Source organism: Labrus mixtus, chromosome 14, assembly GCF_963584025.1.
Source record: "Labrus mixtus chromosome 14, fLabMix1.1, whole genome shotgun sequence".
In the NCBI taxonomy this organism is placed as follows: Eukaryota; Metazoa; Chordata; class Actinopteri; order Labriformes; family Labridae; genus Labrus; species Labrus mixtus.
The window spans coordinates 15,897,778-15,917,541 of NC_083625.1; the positions used below are offsets into that span (position 1 = coordinate 15,897,778).

Genomic DNA, 19,764 nt, shown 5'->3' on the forward strand with positions numbered 1-19,764 from the left:
CTTCTTGTGTCAAACCCTCTGTCTTGTTGTTTCTTACAATGGTGTCTTGTGTCCTCAGGTGCGTAACTTGTGCTACATGGTGACACGGAGGGAGAAAATGAAACACACCCTGTGCGACCTCCAGGAGAAGATCTTCCACCTGCAGATACAACTACTGGAAGAGGACATCGCTGGAGGTAAGAGAGAGCAAACTATGAGAGTGTCATTGTATTTTCATCTCTCTAAAAGACACAGTTACAACTGTTCTATTTCACCCACTGAAGCACTATAGCCAAGGCCGCCAACACACACACACACACACACACACACACACACACACACACACACACACACACACACACACACACACACACACACACACACACACAAAGTACAATTTTGAAAGCTCAAGTGCATAAGAGTTACATCCAAACCCTCGCTGACTGAGGGTAGTGGGTGGACAGTTTTAGAAATGGCCCATCATCATTTTTTTGCACAGTAGGCCGCACTTGACACCTGCACAGAAGAGAGCTCTGGAATAATAGTTCAGCCAGATATTGCGACACACACCATCCACAGAAATGGAGCTCCATTTCCTCTCCAGATGGCTGACCTTGTTGCATTTAATGCTGCTGGTCTGTGATGGACGACTGGAAGAATAGAGCTGGCTCGTTGAGTTGATGCTGCTTTGATCAACTCTAAGAAATATCTATATTTTACCACTAGGTTAAATAGTATGTGTTTTCATTGCTTATTCCTTTAAAGTGCTGCACAACACCCTTTAACATTCATAATACACACATAACACAATCATTTGCATTTTTAACAACAGACGACTTCTAAAGTAATAGGTCTTTATTGCCATAATAATAATAGCAGTGTGTGTATATATATACATTATATTCACTAAATCAGGGGATGGGGTGGGTAGATAGTGTTAAGTTAAATCAGTAATGATGACGGTGAACTTTAGATGTGTGTATGATGGTTTAGATAGTTTGTATATTAAAAGAATGATTCTTCACCATATATGATATAAGTAGTCCTAGCTGTCGTGACTTGCAGTTACCATGGAGACTTCTGTGAGTCATCGTTGAATCATCATTGTCATGGTTATACCAGTGACATCTCTCCAGTATTGTTATGATAGTGAACTCCTGTCCATCTGCCACTTCGGCTTTGTGTGTGTGTGTGTGTGTGTGTGTGTGTGTGTGTGGGTGTGGGTGTGGGTGTGGGTGTGGGTGTGGCCGTGCGTGTGTGTTTGAGTATGTGTGTTGGTTAAATCCGAAGAGATTGGGAGAATGTAAGTGTTTGCAAGATTTAGTGGAGTGCATAGATGTGTGTGCAGCCTTTTTTGGGAAAGGTGAAGACTGCAAATTGAGTACTCTAACTACACACACACACACACACACACTCACACACACAGTGCAGTGCAGAGATCCTGACTCAGCAGATTGCTGCCATCAGGTACCGGAGGCTGTGCTGCTGGCACTAAACAGCCATATCTATTCACACTCTAGATTAGAGAGGATGGTTGGTGTGTGTATGTGTGTGCGTGTTTATGTGAGAGAGAGAGAGAGAGAGCAGCAGAGAGTGAAAGATGAGGTTGTCCATTATAATGATTTGCCATGTCCATCACCTTGTATCTACCTCTTTTCTCTGCCTCTTTTATCCACACTCCATTCCTCTTCGTCCTCCTCACTAATCTGTGTTTTACTCAATCTGTGTCTTCTTTTCCTTCTCACCCATTTATGATTCCCTTCAAGGGTTATAGCTTCTCTTCTTTTCTCCCTACGCTGTCCTGTTTTGATTTGTCTCATCATCGGACGCTTTGTTTCTGTCAGCCAATCAGATTGTCAGTTTTCCCATTTTGCAACACAGACCTATTTTTTCTTATATTAAATTAAGAGTAAATTTATCAAAAAAAAAAAAAAAGTTGCAAAATTTATGCCACTTTGATCCTAACCCAAATTTGCTTTTATACAAATGTATAACAAGCATAACACAAAAGTTGAACAGGCTGACTATCTTATTTAACCGACTTCTAAAGAATAAGACGAGAAAACATTAATGAAAACAGTTAAAATTACAATATTTAAACATGCAGGGTTAGCATGGACTCTAATTACCAACAACAACATGCATTCATTATGTATGTATGTATGTATGTATATCCGCTTTGCCTCAAGTCATTGTTTGAGGTTTGTCTTCAAAGTGGAACATGTCAGGCTCCCTCATCGCTCTTTGTAGCCCATTCAGTTGTTTACTATTTACTGACTGTTGAGTATCTTGAATGTAAACAGACTGCTGACTTAATTTAAACGTATATAAATATTCTTACAAGTCTTAAAGTGGCTTAAGGCTATTCACCTGAAGCCTTATAACCAGAAAGAGATTTACTCCTCTCCAATCGGTTGCTCAGACACTCACTTTTTTAACGACTTAACTTTCTCGACGTCAACATCAAATCAAAGCTGTGATGTAAACTAAAAGATAACAGGAGAAGTTTAGCTTCAATGCTTTGCATCAGAAAGCCCTTTCGCCTTCTATAACAAGGAGGGTACAAATTATGTTAAGCCCTTAGTTTCTATTCAGCAATTAATGTTGCTTTAAAATATGTGAGTATCCCCTAAGCGGACCTTCATCCAATCATTTTATTTACTCTGTTTTCCCATGAGACGACTTCTCTGTTTTTTTTGTTTTTTTTAAATGAGACCTCAACGTATTTATCTTGGCAGCATGGCGTGCTGTGGTCTGGGCTAACACAGTGACCAGCCTATTGTTTTGTTTGCTAGATTGCCTCAAAATGATCCCATTATGAAGAGAAACCCAGCTTTGTTATCAGGAGACAACAGGGGAAATAAGTAGAGATTTATTACAATAATTTATCACAGGAAAAAGGAGCAAATGAAAACGTATGAATACATGCCCTTGTAGGGGCTCCATATTAGAAAAGGTTAAAGTGACAGTGTTTAAAAAAATGTTGCTGTTTAAGTTGTCTAACAGCCAATTCTAGGTAGGTATCCCTCCTCTCCTCTCATCTCCCTCTGGGCTTGTTTCCATGTGGAAAACACAAACATCTCTCCTCACACCAGGCTGGAACAGAACCCCAAACCTCTGTCTGCTTGTCTGTCTCTCATTGTACTCCATCTGTCATGTCCCACTTTCTCCATGCCACTCTGCCTGTCTGTCTGTCATGTTTATACGCCTGTCTGTCATGTTTAGGGCTGCTGTCGTCATGCTTTGTGAACGCTAGCATGTAAGCACCGAAGTGGACAGGCAGGCATTATCCCTGTAGAAAAGCATAATAATGGAGGTAGGAGGGAAGTCTTCATGATGATGCACACTGCATCAATCATTAGGACGTTGTTCTTTCTCTAAGTACCAGTCACATTATCATTCACAGCAATGTAATGCTCAGATTCATAGATCATGTTAAGTAAAGACTTTGAATAATTAAGTGGGAATACAGTGAATGTGAAATGACAGAGACCAAAGTTGCACTCTGCAGTTTCAAAGGAAGACTTGGAGTGGCTGCAGATCAACAGAAAACTCTTGATATACTTCACTGCCAGAAACTTTCTGAAAAGATAAATTCTTCTTACATTGCTCATTCTCCATCCATCCATCCATCCATTGCTCATTCTGTGCTACAGTTATAGTATGTGCATGCACGTATATTTAGAGTTGTAGCTGTGATGTTGCACAGTATGCTGGCAGGCTGTTTTCTATATCTTTTGAGAGAACATGTGGTGCAGAGGACTGCTGCCTCACAGCAAGAAGGTTCCTGGTTTGTATTCTCATGAAGCAGGACTTTCTGTGTGAAGTTTGCATGTTCCCCTCTGTCCTCCGTGCGTGCATGGGTTCCCTCTGAGTACGCCGGCATCCTCCCACAGTCCAAAGACATGCTCTTTAGGTTAATTGGTGACTCTAAATTGCCAGTAGGTAGGAATGTGAGTGTGACTGTTTGTCTCTGTATGTTAGCCCTGTGAATGACTGGCGACCAGTCCAGGGTGTAGCCCGCCTCCAATGACAGCTGTGATTGGCTCCAACCCCCCAATACCAAGAACAAGATAAGTGGTATAGATAATGGATGGAAGGATGGAGAACATGTTGATATGAAGAATGATATATTCTGTACTGTAGGCAGGACTTTCTGTAACACAGACACACACACACACACACACACACACACACACACACACACACACACACACACACACACACACACACACACACACACACACACACACACACACACAGTATTATTGCTATGCAGGGAGCTCACTAAATTTACATTCTGGCTTAAACTGAACTGTGACAAGCTGACAGTGGTTAGCGTTGGCCTCTCTGATCTGCTCTCAGCAAGTGTGTGTGTATCTGTGTGTGTAAGAGTGAGGAGGATGAGAAAAACAAGGAGGGAGGATGGGAAGGGACAAGACGTTAATAGGAAGTGTGAGCAGTATGAGCAAGTGTGAGTAGTGATGAGGAGAGAGGAGAGTGAGAGGACAGAGGAAAAAGTGCAGAGAGTGGGAGACAGTGGGGGAGAAAAAAAACCTTTCTCACATTGCACTAATGAGCTCAGGTAAGAAATGGGTTACAGTGGCTTTATACACACACACACACACACACACACACACACACACACACACACACACACACACACAGGCTGCAGTTCAGTGCACCTAGAAAGAGAGGAAATTAATCACAAACTTCAAAAAGACAAATCCCTTGCTGCTGTTGCACCTTCAAAACATGAGAGGGAAGAGGAATCGTAGGAAGAGCTGGAAAAAAAATGCAACAGAAAAGCTAAAAGACAAAAGCAGAGAAAAGGCCCAGATCTGACAAAAAAAAAAAGTGTTTAAAAAGGTTCCTACTGCTGATATTTGGATTTGTGCCAAGATTACAAACTGCAGGGGGAAAAGCTTCCACAAGTTCAAGCAGAGCCTGCAGGCGTCCTTGAAAACCCAAAGACTTGTATTTTTCAAGGTGTAGAACATTTCAAAGAACAAGATCAGATTAGGGGAAAGAGGAGAAATGTCGAAAAAATTGTCCCCATGAGATCAGAGAATAAGATAGTCCCCCCTGTCAAAACAAAAAAAAAAAAAAAAGAAGAAAGAAAGAAATGAAAATTTAGGAGCTGTGAGAAAAAAAAACGTTTTCCTCTGGGAGCTCCCTCTTAAGATCCCCTGGCATTAATGGCCTCAGCAATTTCAGGAACAGCCATAAAATAAATTGGAAAAGGGGGAAGAGATGTTAGTTAGATGGGATGCCTGCACCCTTACAAATCCTCTTCATAGAAGTTTCATTCAGTCAAGCAGTACATCTGCATCCTTCACACTCTTTCCATTTCAGATTTTGTTCCATTACTGGTGCGAATACATTACACTCACATTCTACAAATATGAACTCCATCTCTCATTCACCACTCAGGAAGGCTGCAGTACTCAGGTTATTTTTACTTTTATTGAGGCTCTCACTACACACAAATTCAAAGATTTATTTTCTATTCTGGTGCAATATACAAGTGGCTGCAGTCAGAGTTCAGTATTGTTCAATTTTGACCATCCTTATGTGCAGGCAGCCAATAGAAACACTGATTGACTCTTTAAGGAAATGTGTGAGATTTAGAGTGTTTGCATCACAGTGTTTAGTGAATCACACCACCAGACTACAAACTGGAGCCTTGCTCACATACTACTCTGACTTCAGCAAGGGTTGCCCAGCAGTGACCCTTTGTCTACCAGTAAGGACCGTAGACTGTATAAAAAAAAAAGATGGATCAAATGACAGCTCCCCAAAATAGAAGCCAAAAACATCAAGAGCTCCTCCTACTTAATGTCTACATTGTAAGTAATATACTCTGCCTCCTCCATGTTAGCAGATCAGACATGGGTCAAGCTATAAAATCAAAGTGCACATCAAATAATGTTTTCTCAAACATGTTATGTGTCATTAAAGAGAAGCTTGGATTTAATTAGTTATTTGATGCTATAAAAATGGGTGTATGCAGTGCTGTGTGCACCAGATTAGCAGAGCAGAGGAGGAATGGCGAGAGAAATATGACAAACACTTACTGGAGAGAGTCTTTGTGCTTTCCACAACCGTGGTTTCTGCTTCAAACAAGGCTCACGAATCTGTCCTGCTTTACTGTTTTACTGGCACAACTCAAAATGATGCATATATAGTCATTGGTTATGATTGGTGGGGGGAAAAAGCCCCCACAAACTACATGTCTTGTTCACTTTTCATGATCTGAAGAACATAATACAAAGCACAAAAGATCAAAAACAGTGGCTCTTTTCATGAGACTGTGATTGCATGCAAAAGACTAAAGGACACAATCATGTTCTTTGTAATTGTTATTAATAAGATGTTCAATTTAATGTTTGAAAGAAATCAGGTCAGCATAAAAAAAGAGAGACTGACCACGGCGTAATAACAGCCAATGAACTTAATTAAGCCATGGCTTCTTCTGGTTGTATTGCATATTTAGTATAGCCAGAGAAGGTTCGAGGTACATTTTTTGTTGTTGTAAAGCTTACAGTCTCCATCTGTGAATGTAACCTATCAACAAGCTCGATGACTAACCAACTTCTCTCTGCAGGAGAGTCAAAGGACATAAACAAAACTGTTTGTAAAATTCAAGATGGGCATTTCTTGGCTGTACTCCGGTGATTTCTGCCATGATCAGATCCATTTATTTCTCTATTATAAGTGATATCTTTATAATAAGATGTCCTCCACGTTTTTAGTATTCTATAACTTGACCTAACAGTCAGTTTAGTCCTGGAGTGGAAGATAAACCTGCAGTTTAAGAGATGTTTGAAGAACAGATGTCCTTTTATTCCTCTCCTCGTTAAGTATTGTTCTCCTTATAAACTATAGTCTCACAGTTTCCGCTGTTATGCTCACTTGTGATTTACTCACACACACACACACACACACACACACACACACTCACACACACCCAAAGAGAGAATCGTCTCTGTGTGAATTCTCTCTGGTCTCTCTCAGTTTTGTTCATGCATGTCCTGCTCCTCCATGCTAAAGTAAGCATGAGGACAGCCTACTGCTTGCTATGACAGCCACACACACACACACAGTGAGGTCATGTTCAACAAAAGAACCTAAAGGAAACCAAAAAATCTTGACTTAAAATCCATACCTGCCAAACTAATGTCCACAGCATCAGTCAAAGTTCAGCTTGCTTTATGGTGAATGTAAGCATTCTAGCTCACTCCAAATACATGTTAGCATTTAGCTCAATGCTAATGATATCTTCTGACACTTCATCTAGTGACACATACCTGTAAAAAAATACATCAGCCCAGGTTAATGTTAAGGGCTAATAGCAAATATTGGAATGCAAACACCCTTAAGACATCAGCATTCAGCTTTAAAATGTCTGATATCTTCTGAGCCTTCATCTTGTGTAAGCATCAGTGTCAAATATTTTATTTTTCCAAGACCAATACTTGAAAAGATATTGACGTCTGCCCAAGCCACAGTAAGTGCTGACAGTACAGTATATTAGTGAAACATCTCTGCATTTAGCTCGATACTTTTGGTATCTCTGACCGTTCATTGTTCCATTGTAAAGCTCGCTAAAATGCAAAACAACGCTTGCAAGACCCCTAGAACGGTTCTAGTTCTGTTTACGTTTATGGATCTATTTCATAATGTAATGTTCCTTTATCGTCAACAGCCACATTAGTAACACTTTTTTCATGTATTTTGTATTTTGTAAAATACTGAAGGAGTACATTTTTCCACAGAGACTCACGGTTAAACTTTTCTTTGGGTATCAGCCTATCACCCTGCTGTGACTGCTGAGTGACACATAAACAAATACCACCAGCTTTCTAAACCCCAGTATATCTGTAATGAACCTGCAGCTGCCACCTGCTGTACCAGTGCGCGCGCACACACACACACACACACACACACACACACACGAAATATTCAAACATAATACACAGCAGTAGTAGAGTTAGTGAGCCGTGCAGTCGGGACTGTGTGTTTGTGTAAACAGCAGGAGCCTGTAACAACAAGACAACCAAACAATAAGGGCTTTCCATGTCATGGAAAGAAAGACGGGGAGAGACCCTCACTGTGCTGTGTGTGTGTGTGAGACTCAGCGGAGTGTGACTGCAGCATTTCCTTACATGCTGTGTGCCTCTGTGTGCAGATATGTGTTACTGTTCAGCTTGTTTCTTTTAAATGCAGAGTTGAGTATATACGTATATGTATATGTATGTATATTTATTTATTTCAGTAAATAGTTAATATTAATGAAGTTTATTTTAGAGATGACAAATCCATTAAAAGATTGGTAAAGGGTGAAACATATATTTGCAGCTGTTTTTACACCTGTATAACCAAATGTTTTATGTTTTGTCTTTACTATCTGATACTGTTGACAAAGAAAGTCAAGATAAAACATGATACATTTAGGTTTTTAAGGACTTTGGTTTGGCTTAACTTTTGATCTACTCCCCCTCTCTTCATGCCTGTGATTCCTGTAAAATTCATTTGTAGTAACTAGTAAATGATGTAGCGTTCCCTTGGCAGAGGAGAATTGTAAGAAGGGAGAAACAACCTACGGTTACTCCACTGCAAACTCCAAGGAATGGAAATTAGAGTTAAAGTAAAAGAAACGTGATTGGTTCTATAGCCCTGGGTGGTATTGGTGTTATTAGTTTTTAAACCGGTTGTAATATACTACCTCCTGCAGTGTATGAGGTCATATTAAATGTCAGGTGTTTTTCTTGATGGTTTTTTTTCGACTTTGACCATGTTCATGTATCGGTGTTTAGTGTGTTACCTGCCACACTCTCAGCTGGAGGGAGAGAGCGAGGTCTCCTGGAGTGAGAGGACAGCTCGCTGCAGGGAGGCGCTCTGCAGGGATCTGTTACATGCTATACTGTGTGCATGCATGTGCACGTGTGTGTGTGTGTGTGTGTGTGTGTGTGTGTGTGTGTGTGTGTGTGTGTGTGTGTGTGTGTGTGTGTGTGTGTGTGTGTGTGTGTGTGTGTGTGTGTGTGTGTGTGTGTGTGTGTGTGTGTGTGTGTGTGGTCGTGTGGTTGAATACACAATTTGTGCATAGTTTTTTTCCTTAAAGGGCAGTATCCTACACGTATATCTAAAAGTAATCAAACACCCACCATGAATGTAAATAAGGCTATTTATAGCATTTTTTTCTGTTCAATAACTTAATCATGTAAATACTGTAATATTATCCTCCTCATCAATCTATGCACACTGCTTAATGTATAAACTGTAAAAACTCTCTACCTCATATATATCAGCCATATATTATATTATTTAGCCTTGTATATATTAGTCTTTCTTGCTTACATATTATGTTTATATTTATATTTAATTGAATGTATAATTGCCTTGTGTGTGTGTAAGCATACATGGCCAATCAAGCTGATTCTGATTCTTCTAATGCTGTTGTGTATTTTGCTTCATGTTTTGACTAATAGAAACAAGACATATAACGCAGTTCTCCAGCACTCTCAGAAAAGCAGGAACCCCATGACATAAGTCAGTATTCATTTTTTGAAACCTCTGAGGTTAACTGAGGTCTGCCTCATCAAGGGGAAATGAATCTTGGATCTTACAACCTATCCCTCCAACTTTGTACTAGAATACTTAACAGCCTTGACAACAAGCATTAACATGCATACCATGCACTTTGGTTTTTATCTGGGTGAGGCAGGAGGGTAAATGTGCCGCTGAAGATGAACTACAGCTCTATCACCAAAGCTCATTTGTAGTTGAGTCACATTTGGCGAGTGGCAGCTTTCCTTTTACTTCAGCTGAGTGCTCACCTATGATAGGCGATGTCCTGAAATGTCGGTCAGAAGTTCTTAGACATTTTACTTTAAAAAAAAAAGAAGATATGACAATTTTTTTAAATCTGGAAACTGGACTTCTTAATGCCTTTAATTCTCTTCATTCACAGCTTTTCCTCATTCCCTCCTTTATTTCCTGAACTCTGAATCTTATTAGCAACATGTTCATTTTATGTCAAACATATTTTAACTCTCTCGCAAATCTTAAATAAGCGTGTTTCAGTCAGAATTGTAGCAAATGAAATAATTCCCTCAAATGTCAGCAAAAAACGACACTTCTTTTTGTGCTGTATTTTTCTCATTCAAACTTCACCTAAAACAAGAAGTTTCCGAGGCTTGGTTAAATTTTCCAGTGAAAAATTAAGTTTAAACTGATTACATTCACTTAATCCCTTCTGTGTCTCCTTGCAGAGAAAAGCCAGAAAGGAGAAAAGAGGAAGCAGAATGGAGTAATGGAAAAAGGGAAGGAGAGGAGGAAGAGTAGTCCTGAGAAGAAAAAGGAGAGATTGAAGTCAGACAACGGCTCCCTGCTAAAAGAGCTAGGTACATTGTGTGTGTGTGTGTGTGTGTGTGTGTGTGTGTGTGTGTGTGTGTGTGTGTGTGTTTGTGTATGTTGGAGTATGTCCCTGTAGTGTTTCCAACCTGGTCAAATGCTCCGTACTGACTGAACATATGCTACGAACAGTTTGTGTGTTTGTAAATCAGTTTGAAAGAACCTGCTGACTGAAGTTGCAGCAAATTTTCATCCTTGATGCATCAATTATTCATATGAGTGTTTTGGCACCAACGGGTGAAAATGATGTACTGAGCTGGCATCAAACAAAAATTTTAAGGATAATATTTTTTCATTTTGAACTGGAAAAACTTTAAATTTTTTAAAAATAACTTTCACTATTTTTGTCTTAGAAAAAGGATTGATGCATCAAGTTCATGCCACAGAAACATCTTTTATTTTGATTTCAGACGTCAGTGCTGTCAAACATTGTCTGTGTCCTACTCATCGTAAATCAAATGTCAGATTGTCAGTGTAATTTTGATCTATTATTTAACCTAATTTTAACCAGGACAAAACTTGTTGAGATTAAAAATCCTCTTGTTCAAGAGTGTCCTGGGAAAGGAAGGCAGCAGCACAGTTAACAGAGTTTCTGACCATACAAAGATATTAGAAAATACATAATTATAAAACATTAAAATACATCAGTTAACACATTTAAACAGCAAATATTTTTTAAGATCGCCACAAACACATCAGGCAGCAGAACATCTACAGCCAGATGTGTCTCCTTCCAATTCATTCAATATCCTCAGCATCCAATGAGACGTTGAGAGCTCTTTCAGTTTCAGGACTTATTGTAATTTCTTTTCAAGTAAAAGGAGCAACAAGCTTAAAAATGTTTTCCCCCAGTTCAGCTCTGACTTTTGGAACATGCATAGGACATCACCATAGAACATAAAAGTAGTCACAACTTGTACCTTTTAAAATTCAAAAGAAAGGAAGGATTTGATTCTACTTGAACCGTTGTTTGTTGATTCTAACTAACAACTTTTTGGAACAGTAACAAAACAGCCTTCAATGAATGTAATCATGTAATCGTTGGGTGCATCCCTGATTATGAAAAACCTTTCAATAATGCGGGGATGTTGCTCATGTGTATGTCAGTAGCGCTTCAGTTTTTTTTCTGCAGCGGGAAGATTAAGAGGAAGTCTAGAAAAAAGGTTTAGTTTCATGTCATGCAAAAGCAGTTTCACTGTGAAGTTAACGCTTAACAGAATCCCCACTACTTTTCAATACAGCGACGTTTAACGCTTAGACGACATGTACTAAGTGCAAAACTTTGCGTTTAGAATTTAATATTTGGAAATGTGTTGGAGTATCGACCATTCTAAGTAAGTAAGTATAGTTTATTTATATTGCACTTTTCAAAGACAGGTCACAATGACAACAAAATACAACATACACATACATAAAAACAGGAACAAACGATTTGGTTGACACTCGTGTCAATGGTGACTTGTAGTGAGGAAATGAAAGATGGAAGATTGACTGTTGATGGTCACGCATACTGGCAGCTGTGGTGAATGAATCTGTAGCTTATAAATTGACTACACAACACAAGCCACCTGCTGGACTACAAGGGAACAAGTTGACATCAGAGTTCAAAAACATGATCTATAAGTGAGGCTAGAAATAGTTTGACTGATATGTCAATAACGCATTCAGATACCAAAGCCTCTCAATTTCTCTCAAAAATTCTTTATATACTTCTATTGATTTGTTTACATCTCTATCCACATTCCTGTAGTCAGATGCGGCTTGTTTAGAGTGTTGGCAGCTCCTCTACAGCTGTCGATACCTTGAAAACAACCTTAGTCTTTTTCTCAGATGCAGGAGCTTCATGGGACAGTAGAGCTGACAGTTTGATGGAATCTGGTGCTGTTGACGTAGCAGAACCAGGGCGCACTGTCACGATCAAACCCAGTGTATCTGCTTATTCAGAATACAGCTTTTAAGCTCTCATTATTCCCTACAATGTGACTTAGCCATTAACAGCCATTCCAAGAAATGTAAAAGACCATGCACATTAAGTGGTTGAAAGCACAAAGATAGAGTAAAAGCTGCTTCTAGAGATGAAAGACAACATTGAAATTCATGCTGAAGTTATTTTTTTTTTTTATCAGTATGGTCTGCACTTTTTGTCCAAATAGTTTCCCTGCTGCCTGTGAAAAGTACTCTATTTTAAATAACTGACTACATTTGAGATTTGAAAATTCCATCTATTTAATAAGCAGTAGTTTTTGACATTGTTTTAAAACAGATCAATGTAGTTGTATGAAGTGGTGACCATTATAACTTCTATGACAAGTTCCATTACAAACTAAAGAAGTTTAAGTCGGAGAACTATCGAAAATGGAAATGAACTTTTTGATTATAATGTGTCAGAAAGTAAATAATGAACTTCCAAAAAAAAGAACCAAAGAAAACACTCAACTTGTTATATACTGTATGTTTGTGTGGGCGTAGTAAGTAGAAAATAAAATCCTCCATATCTTCAGGCCTCGTCTAAAAACAAGCTCCTCTTGCAGTGAAAAGCATCTTTATGTAGGACATCAAGTGGGTGGTTTTGTAGCCTTATACAATCCTTGTTTATTGGTTTCCACATCTAATAACTTCTGAATATCCCTGCAGTAACTTTCTGCAAAAAGCTGTGGGTTGTAAGGACACTTTCTGATTAATATCTGAAAGCAGATCATGAAATCTGATGAGTAGCTGTTTACCCAAGTGTAATTCATCCTCCTTTTCATGTAAATAAAATATCTTACCCATTATGATGAGTATTTAGTTTGCCTTGCTACCCATTGTGATAGGGATAGTAACTTATTAGGAAAAATAATATGCATATAAGTATGGGTCCAATTCTTTTTTAAATCTGGACCTTCTAAACTAAAGTCCTACTCACAAAAAGACTTTGATCTTCTCAGTGGAATAGAAAAGTCACTGGATGTCGCGGAAACACAGAATTTATCCACGGAAAGCTGCCGATCCCACAAAACGAGTTGATTTGACAGCACGCCACTACATTGTTCCGTTCTATTTTTAGAGGTGATTTCGTAAAGACGTCAATTATATGTCCTATACGACAGCATCATCCTAGGAGCCCCTGTAGCATCCAAGATTTCAAAAATAGTCTCTCTGTTCTCCTTTCCCACTTACACAGGTACACTGTAATTTTCACTAAACTAAGCAGAGCGCAAAGGATTATGGTCTTTGTAGTTCCCACTTCCATCCACTCTGCTCCACTGCGGCTAAAACAAAACTTTTTGCACAGAAGACACACCGACTCATACCATCGCAAGTCCATGACAGGAAATGGTGGCAATTAGTTTGATAGTCAAAAGCATATAGAAAAAGATTTAATCCACTCAGTTTTCTCATTATACATTATATGAAAACACTATGTTTAATCAACTAACTTATTTAATTTTTGGTTCAATGCTCTGTGTGTTTTTGAATTTTTACTCACATTACTGGTCATTATTCACATTACTTCCACTCATAATCCTTTAGGTTAGCCATAAAGCTATCTTCGTTATTATAGTGGGATTGAGCCTTGAGTGGTAGGTAAAGCGATCTCCATCTTGAAACCTCAAATTCTAATTTTGAACACCTTAGGGTTCATTTTTGGTAACTAAATATAGCAGCTCAGCTATTTTGAACAAGAGCACCATCAAACCAAACAAAACAGCTGAGAAAGTTTGGAGGACTGCTCCATTTTTGTTTAATTCAAAAAGTCAACAGAGAAAGATTTGTCATCAAATTACTGTCTCCTATTTGTTTTAGAACAATGAACTGTAGTGCATACGTTCAGTACAGTATGCAGGAAATATTTTGTGCATTAGCGTTTGTACTTTTGTATCCACTAAAGTGGCAGAGCTGTGTGGAGCTGTTCACCCACACACACAGTCAGCGATGACACATGACTTTTTCTCATTTCTTTATTTAACCAGAGCTGAGGGTCACAGAGCCAAACACCATTTTCCTGTCCAACTGATTTGATTAATAAACAGAGCGACAATAACAAAAGACAGGAGAGAAGTTTGGCTCAGTCTTACTTGCTTCCTGTTCCGATATCATCTCCTTCTCTTTTATTTATCTCTCTCAGTTATATCACTCTGTCACCCATTCTGTAGATCTCTCTTTTTCTGTTTCACTCTTTCTGTCGGAGTGATGAGGAAAAAGAACTAACTGCATGTAGAATAGTCGATGGGAGATCATCACTCACATTGTGTTTCCATGACAAACAACCGTGCCTGTGTGTAGTGTTTGTGTCCCCAGTGTTTTATATATGTATCGTTCCTGTCAGCATGTCATCTGTGTGTTTGTTTGTTCAAGGCGTTTGTGTTCATATCTCACTGTCTAAGTGTGTGTGTGTGTGTGTTTTTTGTGTCAGGCCATCTGTTCTCTGTCGGGGTCTGGTCCTGACTCCCCGGGCTTTGTCTTCCTCTTTGTGTTCTGGGATCAAGATGACAGATATGTAGCAGAACTCATCCTCAGATCTACTGTCCCCTATCCCCACAGTTTGATTACTGGGCCCATATGGTGCTGGTGATTTGGAAAAAGGAAGATTTTTTTTTTTTTTTTAAATCTTCCTCGTGTCTCCTCATACTCACTGAGGAGCTTTCACCTTCAAAACTGAGATCTGAAACACATTTCAGTCAAACTCTAATCAAATCTGCATGATTGAGTGGTTTGAGATGAATTTGCATCAAATGAAAAACACCCACAGAAAATGAGCTGTTGAATTGGCGAGAGCTTTGATCATATGGTGGATAACTCCCTCAGTCAGCGATTTCTTTGCAACAGCAATTTCATAGTGGTTGACATAATGCCATTAAGAAATAACGCAAATCATCTGCGAAGTGAATTCACTTTCGGTGACATCTGTAAGCGTAGCAAATGTCCTGTGAGCCCCACCATACTACAATGAGAGAGGTCCAATAAAGCATGCATGCTGCTGCAAAGTGTACAGAAGAAAACAAGGACCCTGTGACATCACTGTCGAGTACAAGAGAGCCTGTGTATGAGCAAACACAGACGAGGCTGAAAGACAAGAGTCTTCCGGCTTTTATTAAGGTCAGCAAGACAAAGCTTTTAGACGTTTGTTAAGTTACTCTTACAAACTGTAGAGTCTTTTCAGTCTGGATGTTATTGTGTCTTGTCCATGTACTAATTTTAGTGCAGTGTTAAGTGTGCTCTTTTTCTGCCTGCTGCACTTCCTCCTCCACCTTAGCTCTCTTTTAGTTTATTTTTTTTAATCTCTGAGTTTCCAGGCATACTGTTGGCACCTGAGAACAATCCTTAGACTGTAGTGAGGGCTTTAGAGCTAGCAACACACACTCACTCTTGTCTCTCCCTCTCTCTCTCTCTCTCTTTCTCACCCTCTCTCTTGCTCTCATGCACAGGCCTGGTCTTGGCCAAGTCCTACTTCTAGCACATTCCTTACCATTCACTGCTCCAGTAGTGCTTGCTAGAAAATCACTGCTCACTGCTACAAAATAATTTGTTCTGTGGTGGCAACCTGTGTTTAGATTTTTCTTTTTCTGCTGTGAGACTAGTGTGCACGTGTGAAGAGGCCAGCTGTTCTCCAAACTGCTGTGTCACATTGCACAGCCTTAAGCAATAGCTTTAATAGACCTTCTGACACATTAGCATTAGCCTACAATGTCCCTTTTCAGACCTGTGAGTGTAAGCAAAAGAACTGTTTTTAAAGAGACAGCTCCATTTTGACGAGGCAAATATTGATTGGTTCAGAAGAGTTCTTCAAAAGAAACTTTTTTCACTATTACTTCTTTTAGAATATCTTTCTACTTAATACTTTTAAAACTGTGCACCGAAAAATAAATGTCCCCTTTTTCTCCAACAAAAAGGATTTTTGTTCTCAAAGGAAAAATGTAGATGTTTAACACTCGTGTTAACTTAGTTATAAACCTCCTACAGCATTGCATTGCTGTCATTTCCTAAACACTGGTGATACATATTCAACAATAATGTGACATCAGGATAGTTTTAAACATTGCTTGTTGCAACATGATGTAACAATAGAACATCACACTAACTACCAGATGGACAGATGTAGTGACTTTAGACTTTAGACTTTATTGTCCCCGAGGGGAAATTCTTTTTCACAGCACCGTTACTGTCCAACAGACAAGTCCCACCAAAGAACATTCATACACAGAAAAACAGAGAATAACACAAACAAACAGAGTTAAACAGTCAAGTGTTGGGCACGTTACTGAAAATAAGTAACTAGTTACAGTTACTAGTTACTACTACTATCAAAAAGCAACTCAGTTACTCACTGAGTTACTGCATTATTAAAGTCAGTCTAAAGTCTGACTTACAAATCTGGAAAGTAACTAAATATGTTTTCAGGTCACTTTCACGGATGGCCATTAGAAGAAGTTTACAATTGTATTTTGTCTTCATTCAGATCACTACCAATCATCCTTGAATCTGGACATTCCCATCAGCTTCAGCTATACTTTGTGTTCAGTGCAAATTGACCCTTTGTTGGCTCTCTGATTGGTCCGCTGACCACCTATCAGAGAGCTCCCTGTAATAGCAACCATGCTGGGCAAAGTCTTTTCAGTGCATCGCAGTGAAATTGTGACCTTAGTTTTATTAGAAAACATGGTTAAAATGTGTGCTTGGTGTCAGTAAAAGTGACTGAAAATATTGTTATCCAGGTGTCATCCCGTTCCCTAAACCGAAGGAATGTTTTTTATGTTATTGGTTTTATGATGGATATTTAGTAGATGTGTAGTAGGTCTAGCTATAATCTGTCAAAATGAACAATTTTGTTTGCGTTATTCACTTTCCTACCCAGCAGTATATGAGCAGTTCTGCCCTGTGACAGTTCCATTGGCAGTCATTTTCAGAGACAGTAAATGAGGCTTCTGTCGTTTTTCCATGGATCTGTAGCATTTAGCAATAATTGATGTTGCTGTGATTGTCAAATTGTGCACATAACTCCGAACTGCGTATTGGAGGCCCTGTTGCTGACATTTAGAGGATATTTCAGACCTCTGGCTCCAGAAATGGTCATTGATGGAGTCCAGAGGTAAGTCGGTAGAGGCAAGAGGGCTAGCAGCCACGGGAGGACAGCTAAAGTTAGCATCAGACATCGATCATGCTTTTAAATGATTTTTTCGATTTATGAGAGATTTTGAGTTATCCTCATACACCCTACTGTATATCTGTACTTTCCAAAATAATCAAATCAATTAAATACAGATAAAAGTCTGTCAAATCTCTGGGAGGAGCCCGGCGAAAAGAGATTTTGACTATCTTAGTAACGGTAACCAAGGTGGGCGGGGCTTGACAAAGAGTCAATTAGCTTTATAATATATTATATATATATATATATATATATATATAATATATTATAATATAAATGGAAAATATTAGCATGCTGATGTTAAGCTTAAAACAAGCTGTAGCACGGCTATGAACTCGTATACTTGTTTATATATTTAGACTACAGAGTGGTATGTTTCAGGTTTACATCTTCTCTACCTCTGTTTGAACTCTGTTACTCCCTCCTCTCCTCCATCATCACCTCCCATTTTCCTCACACTACTTCATTGCCCCTTTTCTCTGCTCCGTCATTTATCCCCTCCCTCAGAGCTCTCGACTCCTGCAGAGACATGCTGCGTCATGGAAACGACCGACTTGGTGTGTGTGTGTGTGTGTGGTGTTAGCTGGTGTGAAACACACCTGAACAGCACCTCCTGCAGTCCTACTTGGCAGATCATTATAGTCACTGATTTACTGGGAGGCTAGAAAGACAGTTGAGAAAAAAGAAGCTCACACCGTAAAGTGTGGTCTGTATTTTCTACAAGCTATTTGTGTGCAAGTTGTTGTTGTTGTTGTGAATATAATCTCTGCAGATATGGTCCTCTGACTTGTTAAGAAGCAGTTGTTCCCCACATTGGACATGACAGACTGCTAGTGTGCAGAGCTTGATTGTTTTTTCTGGCTGTTTAATGACATATTGGGACAATTTGATTGCTGCAAACCACAACGTTATTCTTTCTCATTTGTGTAAGATGACATTGTTCAGCAACAATGTGGGCAGCTTCTTCGGCGTGTACAGGTGACATCATGGTAGACATACATGTTGCAAAGCTACATGGGACCATGCATGGATATTTCTTCATCACAGAGCTCATATTATTAACATGGATCAGGGAAAAAACACAACCTAGGCAGGACAATAAAATAAAATACACAGGAGAGAGCTTTAAGGATGTGCATGGGTTTTTATCATTGCCAGTTTAAAATGAAACAGCATCACTACTTTAATTAAAGTATCACTCTTGGATGATATGAAATGAGTGAATGTAGCAAACCCTGTATTTAACCTTAGTGTGGCATTTAAGAGTTGACACAAAAGTCAAGCATTGCGTTTTTGAAAAGCCTCGTTTCTCTCACTCCATGATCATTACAACCTTTATGCGTTTTCTACTTATGAAAAATGAATGAGCAGCACTTCTCACATGTCTGCCCCTTCTCCCCCCCTGTCTTTTCCTCCATTCATCCCTCTTCATTTCTACCATCTGTTTTTCTTTATCTTCCGTCTCTTCCTCCCTGAATGCTTCTTTCTCACTGTTTTTGACCTATTTCCTTCCTCTAGGTTTGTCAAAGTCCTTCCCATTGGACAACTCTTTGTTCGACAGCTGGCTCGCCCAGTCGGTTCAGATCACAGCCGATGACATGCTGAGTCAGTGGGCTCTAGGCGCCCAACATCGGGACAAGAGTGGCAGCCTGCTTTCCGACCAGGTAGGTCTTCAGCAGCTAATTCAGAGTTGTTGCAGCATGGATTGATTCAAACATGGATTTCCACTCATTCAAAAAGTTATCAGAAGCTTAACATCATTTCAGCATCAGTACAAGCAGACAGTGCATAGATCAGTCGAGTTAAGAAAAAGGGGGATTATATGAAATGGATTGCCAACTGGCTCTTGGCAGTGAACAGCAGCACACATGGCAAAATACAAACAGCTGAAGTAATCACCAGAGTCAATCCATCACCTCTTGAACTGAATCCCAGTCCACTTCACTTGAAGACAAACCAAGTGCCTGGAGCCAAATTAGAAACTGCCCTGGCTACAGACAGGATTGAACAGGACATCCAAACTAACAACATCTTCTTATTCAAAGAGGGAGCTGGAGTGTGCATGGGTGCCATAAGGCCAAAATGCAGGCTAAGTGAATCTGTAAAAGCAAAACATATGTAGTGTGGGAATCTGTTTGAGAACTACTCTTTGCAAAAAAATAAGTATTTGTCATAATCAATCACAATTATTTCTCTTCCTGTTGTGTGCAAACAACTTAACCACAGACACACGGGTTGGTGAT

At 39.3% G+C, this 19,764-nt stretch overlaps 1 protein-coding gene across 1 annotated transcript in view; it reads left to right on the forward strand.

The window, feature by feature from the left end:
- The window catches only part of jade2 (jade family PHD finger 2), a 166,506-nt gene that overhangs the window by 134,332 nt on the left and 12,410 nt on the right, over positions 1 to 19,764 (forward strand). The window contains exons 11-13 of the mRNA XM_061055388.1: positions 59 to 176; positions 10,254 to 10,385; positions 19,040 to 19,185. Of these exons, the coding sequence (XP_060911371.1) occupies positions 59 to 176; positions 10,254 to 10,385; positions 19,040 to 19,185 (396 nt within the window). The remainder of the gene's footprint in view (positions 1 to 58; positions 177 to 10,253; positions 10,386 to 19,039; positions 19,186 to 19,764) is intronic.